This window comes from Microchirus variegatus (genome assembly GCF_963457635.1).
Source record: "Microchirus variegatus genome assembly, chromosome: 10".
Taxonomy (NCBI): Eukaryota; Metazoa; Chordata; class Actinopteri; order Pleuronectiformes; family Soleidae; genus Microchirus; species Microchirus variegatus.
The window spans coordinates 5,103,089-5,116,536 of NC_139811.1; the positions used below are offsets into that span (position 1 = coordinate 5,103,089).

Genomic DNA, 13,448 nt, shown 5'->3' on the forward strand with positions numbered 1-13,448 from the left:
TTGGTCGAGGGGTTGGGGGTGGGGGGGGTGGTACAGTCGATACAGTATTCACACTTAATACAACTGACTGATTACATGCTGAGAAAGTACACTACCATTCAAAAGTTTGGACTCACTTAGAAATGTCCTTATATTTGAAGGAAAATCACTTCACATTAAATGAATCATAAACACACTCTATACATTGTTATTGTGGTAAACGACTATTCTAGCTGCAAACGTCTGGTTTTTAATGGAATATGTACATAGGTGTATAGAGGCCCATTTCCAGTGTTCTAATGGTACATTGTGTTTGCTAATGGTGTTAGAAGGCTATTGGATGATTAGAAACCCCCTTGAAAACCCTTGTGCAATGATGTTAGCACAGCTGAAAACGGTTTTGCTGGTTCTAAAAATCATTATTTCTAATCTTGTCAATGTCTCGACTATATTTTCTATTCATTTTGCAACTCTTTTGACGAATAAAAGTCTGAAATTGTGACCCCAAACTTTGAACTTTAGTGTATAAAATAGTTCACTTCATACCGTCTGAACAGAAATGCATCACTTGTGCAGCACAGTGCATAACTGTCCTTAGTTGCGTCCCTCTCTTTCCCCTCAGGTTAATAGTTTGCAAGTCTGATCATGAACCTGGTGCTACAAGATTATATGGATTGTCAATCTTAAACTAGCAAAATGAATCAAAGTCTACAGCGGCCACACTATAATATTATTAAGTTAAATGCTTGTTAGCCAGAATTCTCCACACTGAAATTTAGAAATGCTACTGGCTCCATTGTCGTTTGAAAACAGAAAAAGACTGAACTCAGAATTAGAGCTGCAAATAACTATTATTTTCGTAATCGATTAGTCCATAAAATGTCAAAAAAAACGTTCATCAGTGTTTGTCAAACGAGGAAAACCTGTTCTCAAATGTTTTGTTTTTGTCCACAAACCAAAATGATTCAGTTTTAATGATTTCTTTGTTATGTGGAGCAAAGAAACCAAGAAAATATTCACATTTAAGAAGCTAAAACAATCAGAAATCTGGTTTTAACAATGCAAAAAGCTTCAAACCGATTAATCGATTATCAAAATAGTCGACGATTAATTAAGTAATCGATTAATCGCTTCGGCTCTACATAGAAATCAAGGTAACAGTAACCTACCAACATTTGCATCTAATTTTCCATCTAATCTACCTGCTGTGAATACAGATAATATCTTCACGGCCAAGAGCGGATTCACTTCATTTCATCAAGAGCGATGATGACAAATTTAATTTTAACCACGGGATTCTGACTGTGACATAACACGCTGAGAGCGCTTCACAACAGAACAATTCTGCCTAACACTGTCGGGGAAAATAACAATAACTCATGTTCTCTCACGCACATTGCGTGTCCATGTGCAGCACCTCCAGAAAACAGTGCAACATGACACAGCCGCTCATCTGCTCTGCATTTAAAATATTACAACATGGGCTCAGCTGCACTCCCAGCTACGTCAAACTGCATGATTAAAATATGATTCCGCAACGCTGAAACTCGAAACGGGTCCCCACAACTCTGGTTACTTACTGGAATGTAAAGACTATACTAAATATGGCTTCCTTCCTGCTGGGAAACGGAAAAGTGTTTGTTTTGTACCTGCTGCCAAACCATACGCCAAAGACAAGGAAGAGAGACCGTGTGGGAGATTCTGGCCTCAGCCAGTTCTGTTCAAGAAAGAAAGATTATTATGCTGTCGTGCGACCGCTATCCGACAATTACTGCCAGTGACTTACATGCACACTTGTCGTATCTTATTCATGATTTTGGTTAAGGTTGTATACAAAAGCATACATAATAAATACAAACATTGCGGCACACAAACACTCTTTACGGAGCCGACAACTAAATGACTTCATTTCACTGGCCAGCTCTGCTCTTCTGGAGCGCTAAAAAGGTGTGAATTCAAACACCCAATATTATTAGCCAAAGGAAAATAACATTTGCTCCTCAACAAGTCTGCCAGTGGAGTTGTTGACGCTTCAGAAACACTGTTGTGTTGCAGCGTGTTTGCCCAGCAGCCTACAGAAAGAGCACAAACCCTGACACCAGCACCGTTGTTTTTTTAACCGTCTATCGTGTTTCATTTACAAATAATGACTGTTCACTTTGTGTGACGACACATGCTAGTCAGGGTTACTTCCAGTGAAATATGTCGCTTGTGTGATCTGCACGCACGGTGTGTAAACTAATACAAAACAGCTGTTAAGAGTCCAGATCAAAAGGGAGCATCTCGTGTAGCGTAACGTGCACCGAGATCCTAAGACTTTCAAAGTCACGCGAACGGAACGTCTTTATATATGTGGATAATCTGTGGAGATCTGGTACACTGGATGTTTTCAGGGACAGTCAAAAAATGTCTTCTTGCAGTAACTTTTTATCCAGGCACCCTCCGTGAAGTCCACAGGAACAGATGAGCGACACAGGAGAGGGGGGGAAAACTTGAATTAAACGGTAAATGGTGTGGAGTACGTAGCCATCAGAACTCAAACCAAAATAAACACATTTAAGAGGTTCTTGGCTGTAAACTCGCGCTCTCCTGTGGAGTTCAGACACTTAGAAGAATCAACTCGGTGAACGAAAATGCACATTTACCAGTGTTCACATCCACTACTGTATACAGAATAGTGAAAGTTAGCAGTAGGTGGCCCAAATTCAGTCCGTGTCAACACAGAATGTATGTATGCATATGTATGCTCTTTAATTCCAGCACAATTTGCGCCTCCTGTAGCTGTTGATGCATGGTCACGTTTTCTTTGCTGCTTACATTTATTGGTATGTTTGCCCGTTTGTTTGTTTGTTATAACTCGAAAAGTCACGGACGGATTTGGATGAAATTGTCAAGAAATATCCGCAATGGGACCAGGAACAATTGATTAATTTTTAGGCGTGATCCGTACACACTACACGCCATCAGGGTGTATTTTGTAGGCACTTTAGGCTGCCTTGGCGGAGGTCTGTGCTCTCCGAGTGCTTTTCTAATTTTTTAAGATATTGCTTTTTGCATTTAAGGGAGAAATTGTGTAAGTCCACAAGTAGCTTTATTTTTAGTGCAGTGAAATTTGGAAGATAGAGTTGATGTTTCTGCTGCAAGATTTTCTAAAGCCATGCTTTATTCACTGAATCCTTCCACGGGGTTACACTTAATCGCATTAAACCTTTTATTGACAAGCCAAATTTTGCTTAATTTGAAGTTTTCCTTTACTTTGGCACCCATCTGTATGCAATTATGAGCGTGTGTGGCCACATATAGTCTTCTGTTTTTAATCATAATGCATTTCCATGACAAAAATTCGGATAAATTAAGGAGATTTATGGGGGCGTGTCTGTCCCTTTACACTCAAACTTCATTGTGACCTGTTCACGGATCTACAGTGGACTCAGAGATGTGGAGGGAAAAATCACAGACATGTGCGCTGCCCTGTAACAGGAGCATCGCAGCGGAGGAGGCCAGCGGCGCGACCGCTGCTTTTCAGCGGGACATCCCACCGAGCAACAAAAGCAGCGGAGGAGCGGAGCTCTGATCCCGCGTCCGCACGGGAGGGGAGAAGAAGGCGGCGGGGAAGCGTCTTTTGTTCCGATGAGAACAAAGATGAATGCATAAGTAATGAGGGCCCGGTCTCCCTACAGCACCCCAAAGCCGTTCCCCCAACCCCCACCATCCATGGAAAGTAAACATAAAAGCTCCAAAAGTTGCGGTTTTTACCGCTCTAACGGTGCGGACCACCGGCCACACACTGCTCACCGCAGCGGCAACAGCAGCAGCAGCTGCCGGTAAAACAACACACAGCCCTGGCAGTGATGCCCTCAGCTCCCGGCTCCACAAACACCAACATCCGCTAATTCACAAGCTACATAATATTGAAACCTATCATTATGTGTCCATTTAGGGCCAACTAGAATATATTCACTTTAAATAAACGTTTATGTGGGGAAAAAAGACACGTTTATTGAAGCCTCAAGGGCAAAAGACATAAGATGCGGGACTGTGATGCACGGTTAGCGCATCCCCGCTGAAGCCAAGCTAGTGGCATTGTTTAACTAGCATTAAACTACTCATTACTTAGCTACTCCGTGTAATTCGTGTGACTGACGAAGCAACGCTATACGTGTTGCGCTACGTCGTTTTTTGTCATAAGGCTACTAAAGGCTCCAAGTTGCGAATAAACCTAGCGAACAAAGCTAAAAAAGAAGAGCCAGGCGGCCACGGGGAAATGTGGACTTTTCTCGGCTCCCTCGTGACGAGCAGGGGGAGGCGACGTGGTCTCCTCAAGATGGATTAGCTTGTTGTTGGCTAGCGCTACTACGCACGGCCGGATTAGCTCTGCATAGCATTAGCATGGGCAGTTGGGGGAGAAAAGAGGCCGAGCAGCCGCGGAAAAAGGGTCAACTCACCATTGGAGAGATTGATGAGGGCTGCGTCTTGTGTGCTTTTGATTTCTAGCCTGAGGGGCTGCTGCTCCGAGTGTCGCTGTATGTCTCCATTCGCGTCTCCGATGGAGAGGAGCCGCACGCCGGGGAACACCGAGACCGCCATCTTCGATCTGGAAGTCGAGACAGGTCGGTGGTGCTCACATCCAACCGCGCACTGCTCTCTGCTGGAGGCAGAGTGGGCATCCGCCGCCGAGCCGAGCCGAGCCAGTCCAACAGCGTCACCCGGCGGATCAAAGAGGGTACTGTCTGTACAAAGGTGGCTTACGTCATGACGACTCTCGTATTTATTGTTCCAAAGACAAATAAATAAAGACAAATTGTTCCCAGGAAGTGTTCATTTTCACCCGAAGTCCCCTTAGTTGAATTCAAAGAGTGTATTAAATATCTAATCTTTGATTAAAAAAGAGTAAAAAAAAAAAGTGTTATGTAATGTTTTTATTTATTTATCTATTTTTTAAGCTTATTTACCAACTACCCTTACATAACTTTGATGGAGTACTTCACTAAAATAGGGCGAAAACAGTCAATATAATTAGTGTGTCTATTTAAAAAAATCACAAATGTCATTATTATTATTAAAACATATTTTCTTCTAAAAAATAAATACTGTGTTTCAATTATTTATTTTTTTATAAAGCGGACTGTGATCCGCCTGCATGCAACACTTCCAAGGACCACCAGTGGGCGGTAGAGAGGCACTTAGAATTCTTGCTTTGTGTGCGTGTAAACACATTTGTGGGGACATTTTGTCTGGTTAAGACCTGGGTTAGGGTTAGAATTAGATTAAGGGTAAAGGAAAAGGTCTAGGAAATGTATTATATAAAAAACAGGTATGTGTGTGTACATACACTGTCAGCTTTTAAATAATTAAGATGCGCAATTCTTAAGTCACAAATGACAAACACATACTTTACTTTTAATGGAGAATAATGAAAATTACACATAGACTGAGATTGTATGAACCGTATTAACTGAGCAACAAGATGAACAGTGTATCATGTTTGGCATTAAAGGTAGAGCAGGCAGGATGTGATCAATAATTCCACAATTAGCTTAGTTTAATGTTTGACGTAATATAAATCACGTAATCGGAGACAGAGCGTGACATAGCACACTCTCCTGGACTTTGTTTCCAATCTTGAGGGGAAAATCTGGCCCACGACAGGAGACTTTGAGCGGTCACAGAGGTCAGCTCAGAGACACAGAGAGAGAGGGTACTTCCGCTCGATAGGACAGTGCTCTGTTACGGGTACTTAAGACCCTGTCCAGACATGGTAATAACATCCACCCTGAGTGATCCTATCATGTCCAAATCACGGCCCCAGTCCGCCCTGAAAGCATCCGCAGATCAATTTCAGATGGTTTCAGGACGCATTCCTGAGCTGCATCGACGTACTCTGTCCTTGTGACGCGTTAGGGGGGGGCGCTGTCTCAGCTGATGTCCCCTGACCGGCGGTCGTTTCACAGTGTTTTGAACACTAATGCAGCGTTCATGAGCATATTTACTTACACTCTAAATCCTCAATAATGTCAATACTAGGTGTGAACGAAGCCTACGTGAAACGATCGCTACTCCGGCTTTAGCGATGAAAAACGATGCAGCAAAGAAACCTACAAAAGGACATGGTCAATAAGAAAGTTGGAGAATAATAGCAATTTAACGATGTGTCAACATCAGCAGAGAGCACGACGATCCCCCAAATATTAGTATTTTAACAACCTGCACGTGAAATTCAACAAGCAATTTAGGCAGCGTCCCAAAACCTCCCCTATCCCTACATTTTTGCCCTAACCCTAAGTTTTGCGCGTTCACATGTAGGGGGAAACAAAGCAGAATATGAAAATTACCCATGATGCTTTGCGAATTCAGCGAGCCGGCTGATTTTATTTTTTAACAAAGATGGCGGCCACATCTGCAGAGGAACGATTTCGTTGTAGCATATTTTCGCAAATGAGCACGTTATAACGTCGAAACGTGTTGGAATATGTTGGTTTGATATACATCCAAAGGACAGATGAGCTTTGAACACTAATGTCGGAAATTAACTGACGATTTATGAAAACAGCTAGCTAACTAGCTAGCTAACGGCTATTAACCGAGTGCTTCGAGAGAGTATGCGCAAACGCTCTCGAAGCAGTCGGCAAATAGCCGCTAGCTAGCTCTGCTACATCTGGGTAGTTTTGTCAGTGTTTTGGATGTGTGTACCAGCGTTCACTTGAACACAAATACCCTGGACTTGTCAGATTTCAATCACATTCGCGATATAGCGTTAACAGCTGGATCCACTGGCATTTTTCCTGAATGAAAATAGTAGCGCGCTCCACCGGTAGAATTGTCAACATGTGACGTAGGTTAGCACGTTTCGTTGCGTTCACTACGCTAATTTGCATATAGTGGTGTCCCAATTCCATAGAGAAGCCACTTCCCTCAACGAGGGGGAATTTAAAGTTGAGGGAACTCCAAACCAAGTGGAAATTTTAAGGGGGAGGTATTGGGATGGGGCCTTAGACTACTCCTGATGTATATGGAGCTGCCAGAGAGGAGGAACAGAAGAAGGAGACCACAGAGGAGGATGGTGGATGTTGTGAAGGAGGACATGAGGACACAAGAGATAGGACAAGACGGAGGCAGATGATCCACTGTGGTGACCCCTAGAGGCTGGAAGAAGAAGAAAGAGCTTTCAGGCCACATCAATGATAGCAATACTCCATGTATAAATACAGATTAAACACTAAGTCTTACTTGTTTTTTACTGTGTAGCTTCCCCAGTGAAACTCTGTGTTTGTGTGTACGGTCTTGACTTCTTTATCTTCAGAGGCAGTGGAGCACATGATAGATATACACCTCGCAGCATCTTTTTCAGCCTTTTCCATCCTTCACAGTCCTAAAAAAAGATAAGAAATATTTGGGTTTTTTTCCCAGTTTTTTGCTTCAAGGCTCCAAAAGACAACATGCTCACTGTGTAACTGCTGCACAAGGAAGAACATAAGAAGATAATATAGTATTTTTAAAAAAGAGTTATTTCAGGCATAGAGCGAGCAGAGGAACACTCACACCTCAGAGCAGGACACATGACTTGGGAGGCCTGAACGGGTTATCACTGGAGGGCACACCAGTGAGCAGAGGGTCTTTGTGGGCGTTCTGCAAACAGAAAGTCTTCAGTTCTGCCGCAGCCTGAGAGACCTGCATCACGCACAAGTATATCAGGTTAGGTTTATTACAGCTGGCTTTTAAAAACGCACACAAATGTCTGTTACAGGCAAACAATGAGGCCACACACTGATGATTCAGCTCAGACCGGAGTCGCTCTGTGTTTCTCAGTGCACCTGTGTTTTGTAACGTGTCTGTGGAGACACAGAGCGATGCCTTTTAACATCGCCACAAAGTCAGACAGCAGCAAAAAACTAGAAGTCATTTTAACACGTAGAAAAATACAGAAGCAGGGCAAAAACATCAGGGAACTAGAAAAGCACTCGGAGAGCGCAGACCTCCGCCAAGGCAGCTCAGCCGATGCAATCCCTGATTTTATCATTCGTGTAACAAACAACTCTATATTTGGTATAAAGAAATCAAACATAAACCCACAGACCCGACTTAAAGAGTGGACATAGGTAGTCTTCAGTTTTTCCAGATGAGGCCAACCTGGAAGTAACAATATACTGAATAACCAGCAGGGGGAGACTCTGCTCTCTTCTCACTTGATTTATAACATTACTAGTGCTGTCAGGAAGCACCGACGGGCACAAGCCCAATCTCCTCCCACAAACCTGAGAATATGAAAACACGTCAATGTTGTCAACGTTAACACACGACTCGTTTCCATGACGACTGACCGGAAAAAGCCACGTTTACGTGACTCCCGATAGTTAAAATGAGTCTCTAAAGTAACGCTAAAGTTTAAAAACAGAGGCACACATACGCAGTACACAGGTACACTGGTTATTTGTCGCGCTGCTCTTTTCGTTTAATAATCAGACCGCTCCAGTTCCACTGTAGGCGCGCTAATTGGCGCTAAAAGAGCTAACACAGCTAATGCCGCTAACTGGTGCCTGGACTCCGGTGTTGCGGCACGTAAACATGACGTCACTCGCGTCTTTTTCCGTTCAGACGTCATGGAAAGGCCGTTGTGCGCTAACCTTGTGCCCACCTCTGAACAATACACTGAATAACCAGCAGGGTTAGTAAATATGTTCATGTTATTTTTGTGAGGAGTTAATGGTCTCAACCGCTAGTTCCACGTCTTCTCCAATTGAGCACGACGTCAATTTTGTAAATGACGTTCCAATTTAGAGGAAATCAGGTGATAAAGTACAGCACGTGAGTGGACAAAAGTGTGATTGACAGCTAACATCATCCAAAAGGAGGCTGGTTGCAGGTGATGTCTGTTCATTCCCATTTTCCTGGATGACACTAAGCAGGAATTCAGGTTCTTATGGTTAGGGTCTTGCCCTCTCGACCAAGTGAGGACCCCCTTCAAAACACATTTTCTTCACTTCTTTTGTGGCAAATAGCATCACTGACCAAATAAAAGAGTATAATGAATGCCCAAATATGCATTCAACATGTCGTTTCTGCAAGACTACAATTCTTCAATGTTATAAACACACTCACACACACTTGAAAACTTGACTTTTGTCCTAAAAATAAACTAACCAGCCCGGCTGACAATCACGCCAGTCACACACAGTAGCACAATTAACAAAGCCATCACTGTGCAGCAGCAGCAGCAGCAGCAGCAGCTACAGAGAGGAGGGTCACCACCACCACCACCATTTCACGGCATCACCAGGAAATGGGTGAAGTTTTCTGGAGCTGAAATAAGAGGACTGTTACAGCAGTGACAGACAAAGGCAGCAGCAGGAATACAGAGGGGAACATTTTTAATTATCATAGTTATTTCATATTATTCACAGAGTCTCCGTACAATCACACACAGCATGTCCACTAAAACGTGTTATATGTGCTGGATATTGTTGTTAATAAAGTTTTTTTTTTATCTGGGATGAATTATCCTCAAACAAACTTAGATGTAAACTATTTCATTGTGTTTTTTTTAATACTTTTTTGGCTGCTAACTTATAAAATGTGCACATTTAAACACTTATTAACAGTGGTTGACCTTTATGCACAGAGTGATAAGTGACAGTGTAAAGTTTTCTGTGTGTGTGTGTGTGTGTGTGTGTGTGTGTGTGTGTGTGTGTGTGTGTGTGTGTGTGTGTGTGTGTGTGTGTGTGTGTGTGTGTGTGTGTGTGTGTGTGTGTGTGTGTGTGTGCGTGCGCCCATACCTTTATCCTGGGCACACTGGCCTCCAGGCGCAGCTGCTTCACTGCCTTCTGAGCGATGGCTAAAGTGCTGTTGGTGGCGCTGCTGTTTGACATGACTGAGCCAAAATAACAAGAGAAAAGTCACCGAGCCGTCACTACATTCGCTCCCAGGCTCCAGGAGCACACGTTTTCCGGTCCAAACTTTCAAAATAAAACAATCCGACAAGACAAAAACTATAAAAAATAAAAAATAAATAAATAGAAATTAAAAATCCACACATCCACACATTAGAGGAATTGCTCAATGCTTGTGAATTGTGGGTAAATAATAATTATAATTCGCTGTGAATTATGGGTAAATAATAACAATTCGCTGTGAATTATGGGTAAGTAATAATAATTCGCTGTGGCGACCCACCTCCGTTTAGGGAGCAGACTATAGCAAAACAATAATAATAATAATAATAATAATAATAATAATAATAATAATAATAATAATAATAATAATAATAATGATCAATACAGGAACTAGTCTGTCGTAAAATTAACTAGTACAATAACACTGTTATCGAAAGTTTATTTCGAATATGTTAAATAACAAGAAAAGATAGACAGACAAACAATGGTTAAACAACAAAGAAAACTATGGGTTATTGAATAATGTATTAATTTGAATAACTCATATTGTATCAATGTCAATATAGGAACTGTGTATATGTGTGTATATGTGTGTGTGTGTGTGGGGGGGGGGGTGTATATATGTATATACATATACACATAATATGTATGTATACACGCACACACACACACTTTAGAAAAGACCAATTTGGAGTAGTAAATCAGTCAGTTAGTGTATATTTGTATATCGTCTTCGTCAGATAGAGGGCGCTAATGAGACTTACCGGGTACCTGGATTTCCCGAGCCGAAGAAGGTCATCGTGGAATCGTTTCCGGGTTAGCTAAGGGTCACATACAGAGGCAAAAAAGACTTAAAAATGTTACTTCGCGTGAGTATCAAGCTTCATTTTAGACATTCAGCGCATGACGTGCTGAAAAAACGGTGTCATATGAAGTCGTTGGTGACTGTTGTTGTTGTTATTGTTGTTGTTGCTGCCCGGGCTGTTATGGAGCGTGTTAGCATGTAGCTTGTGTAACGTTGCCTCATGACATCTGCTCTAAAGCTGTCAGCTCCTCCACACTAATGTCACTAATATTGGGTTTTATTTTTCACGTCTTTATGAATAAATACAGTGTTAAAACCAAGTTAATAAAACAAGAACGTGGACAGAGTCGGGGAGAGTTCTGAAACAAATGAAAAGTTTCTTATATTTTGAACCAGTTATATGTTTCTTATTTACAGCTCAAATGCTAAATGCTGGAATAGAATTACAAAATGTGGCGTTGTGGATATGGTATGCTCAATAATATCAAAACTATATTGGGATAAATAATTCTAGAATTTGCTTCAACAGAGAGCATCAGTTTATCACATAAATCTCTGTCAAATTTAGAAAGAAAGTGTCAGACAGGATAATATTTATGAATGTTTTTGAAGATAACTACCTAAACCTTAAGGCGGTATTTCACCCATATTTCCCCAATTAGTACATTTTAATAGTGGGGTCAGTGGTGAACCAATAAGTAGAGAGGGTATCGCATTCAAAATAAGTGAAATTATAAGTGGGGAAAAACCTTTTCTCCTCTACTGTTGTTCATGTAGAATTGTTTTCCTCCCAGAAAATGGGAATAATAATAATAAGAAGAAGGAACTCTTTATGTCTTTTCTTTCAGAGGGTGTTGCACATCGGAGGCTTGACGGTGAAACACAGCAGGTCCATTCACCACAGTCCTGTATGGAAGAGTCCACTGATACCTATAGTGGTGGAGCAGACGGTGAGTGAAAGGAGTCATGCCGCCTACATCCTCATTATATAGTTATTATATACTCGACGAGACTTGATAGAATGAAGTGTTTCTGTTTTCCCAGGGGAGAGGAGAACGAGCGTATGACATCTATTCTCGCCTGCTGAGGGAGAGAATCATCTGCGTAATGGGTCCTGTAAGTGTTGTCATTCATGTTTTGATTAAGAACGTGAAGCTTTTTTTGTCTGTTAAACATGTTGTTTTCCTCGCTCCTCTGCTCAGATCGATGATTCTGTGGCCAGTCTGGTCATTGCCCAGCTGCTCTTCCTACAGTCGGAGAGCAACAACAAACCCATCCACATGTACATCAACAGTCCTGGTAAGAGCAGCAGTGACCCTGCTGTAAAATACTCCTTTTCATAGGTAAATTACATTTTCACTTGGGCTTAAACGTCTCATCTCTTCCTCCCAGGTGGTGTTGTGACAGCAGGTTTGGCCATTTACGACACCATGCAGTACATCCTTAACCCCATCTCCACCTGGTGTGTTGGCCAGGCGGCCAGCATGGGCAGCCTCCTCCTGGCAGCAGGGACGTCAGGGATGAGGCATTCGCTGCCCAATGCCCGCATCATGATTCACCAGCCTTCAGGAGGAGCCAGAGTAAGCTGAGCTCTCTCAGGGAAAATGTTCAGAAACAAAACAGAGCGTGGGAACTTGTCACGGTTGTCTCCTTTCGTCACCATGTGCTGTTTTTCCAGGGCCAGGCCACAGATATCGCAATCCAGGCTGAGGAGATCATGAAACTGAAGAGACAGATCAATAACCTCTACGCCAAACACACGGGGCAGCCGCTGGAGACCATCGGTACGTTTGTCCGGAATCTTTTCACTCCGATACTGGTTGAAATGATTTGACATCATCATCATCAGCGCCTCATTCCTCTCCTCTGTCCTGTCGTTACAGAGGGTGTGATGGAAAGGGATCGCTACTTGAGTCCCATGGAGGCGCAGGACTTTGGACTCATAGACCGGGTCCTGGTCCACCCGCCTCAGGCAGGCCAGGACGAGCCCGAGCTGGTACAGAAAGAGCCGTCAGCGGCAGCCACAGCAGCGGCGGCAGCAGCTGCCCAATCAGTTCCAGAGTCTCCAGGGCCTCAGGAAGCACCGACGGGCACGAGCCCATTCTCCTCCCACAAACCTGAGCCATGAAGCCTCCTCCCACAGCAGAGCTGTCCCGGTTCTGCAAGCATCTCCTCATCGATGCAGTGTCTTTGAGCTCCCAGGAGCGAGGACCAGCCTCCCTGCTGGTTTCCTCTCGTCTTAACGGGCTTTCCCCTCCCTTACTCGGTCAAGACTCACTAAGTTTCAACAAAACAACTTTAGCTCGGAGGCTAATTCAGCCATGTTTGAACTGACTTCTAGAATTTTCCCGGGCCAAAGCTCTGGGGCAGTAACTGTGGAAAATGCACACAGCACCAAGGTCAGTTTGGGTCCAGTTGAACACACACACACACAGAAGCATTTGAAAAGTCATACTAATGTGTTCACACACGTATTTTAAAAGTCTGGATTCAGTTGAACCAACACGATAACGATTATGTTGTCCACACGAGTCTCATGTTGGTCTTCATGCACAGTGATTATGCAGTGAATTCGTCACTGACCACCATTTTTGTTTTAAATCATATGATGTAACCTGCTGTCTATGAAATGCGTTACATTTAGTTACTGTGAAAAAGTTGTTTTGGGGATGGGGGGGGTGGTGGTGAGCTTGTTTAGACGAAGGAAACGTCTCGTTATGTTCCTCTTCTGTGTTAGAGGCGTCCACTCAGGAGTGCAGAGGGCCTGATATTATCTG

At 42.9% G+C, this 13,448-nt stretch overlaps 2 protein-coding genes across 2 annotated transcripts in view; one reads left to right on the plus strand and one right to left on the minus strand.

The window, feature by feature from the left end:
* Positions 1 to 4,572, minus strand: part of carm1 (coactivator-associated arginine methyltransferase 1) — a 19,427-nt gene extending 14,855 nt beyond the window's left edge. Inside the window, exon 1 of the mRNA XM_083896347.1 lies at positions 4,425 to 4,572. Within this exon, the coding sequence (XP_083752473.1) occupies positions 4,425 to 4,566 (142 nt within the window). The 5' untranslated portion in view covers positions 4,567 to 4,572. The remainder of the gene's footprint in view (positions 1 to 4,424) is intronic.
* Positions 4,573 to 10,666: 6,094 nt separating this feature from the next.
* Positions 10,667 to 13,315, plus strand: clpp (caseinolytic mitochondrial matrix peptidase proteolytic subunit). The gene is made up of 7 exons (XM_083895934.1): positions 10,667 to 10,735; positions 11,520 to 11,621; positions 11,716 to 11,787; positions 11,874 to 11,970; positions 12,064 to 12,251; positions 12,350 to 12,455; positions 12,555 to 13,315. Exons 1-7 carry the CDS (start codon positions 10,724 to 10,726, stop codon positions 12,797 to 12,799), a joined length of 822 nt encoding a protein of 273 aa, XP_083752060.1. The 5' UTR covers positions 10,667 to 10,723; the 3' UTR covers positions 12,800 to 13,315.
* The last annotated feature ends 133 nt before the right edge of the window (positions 13,316 to 13,448 follow it).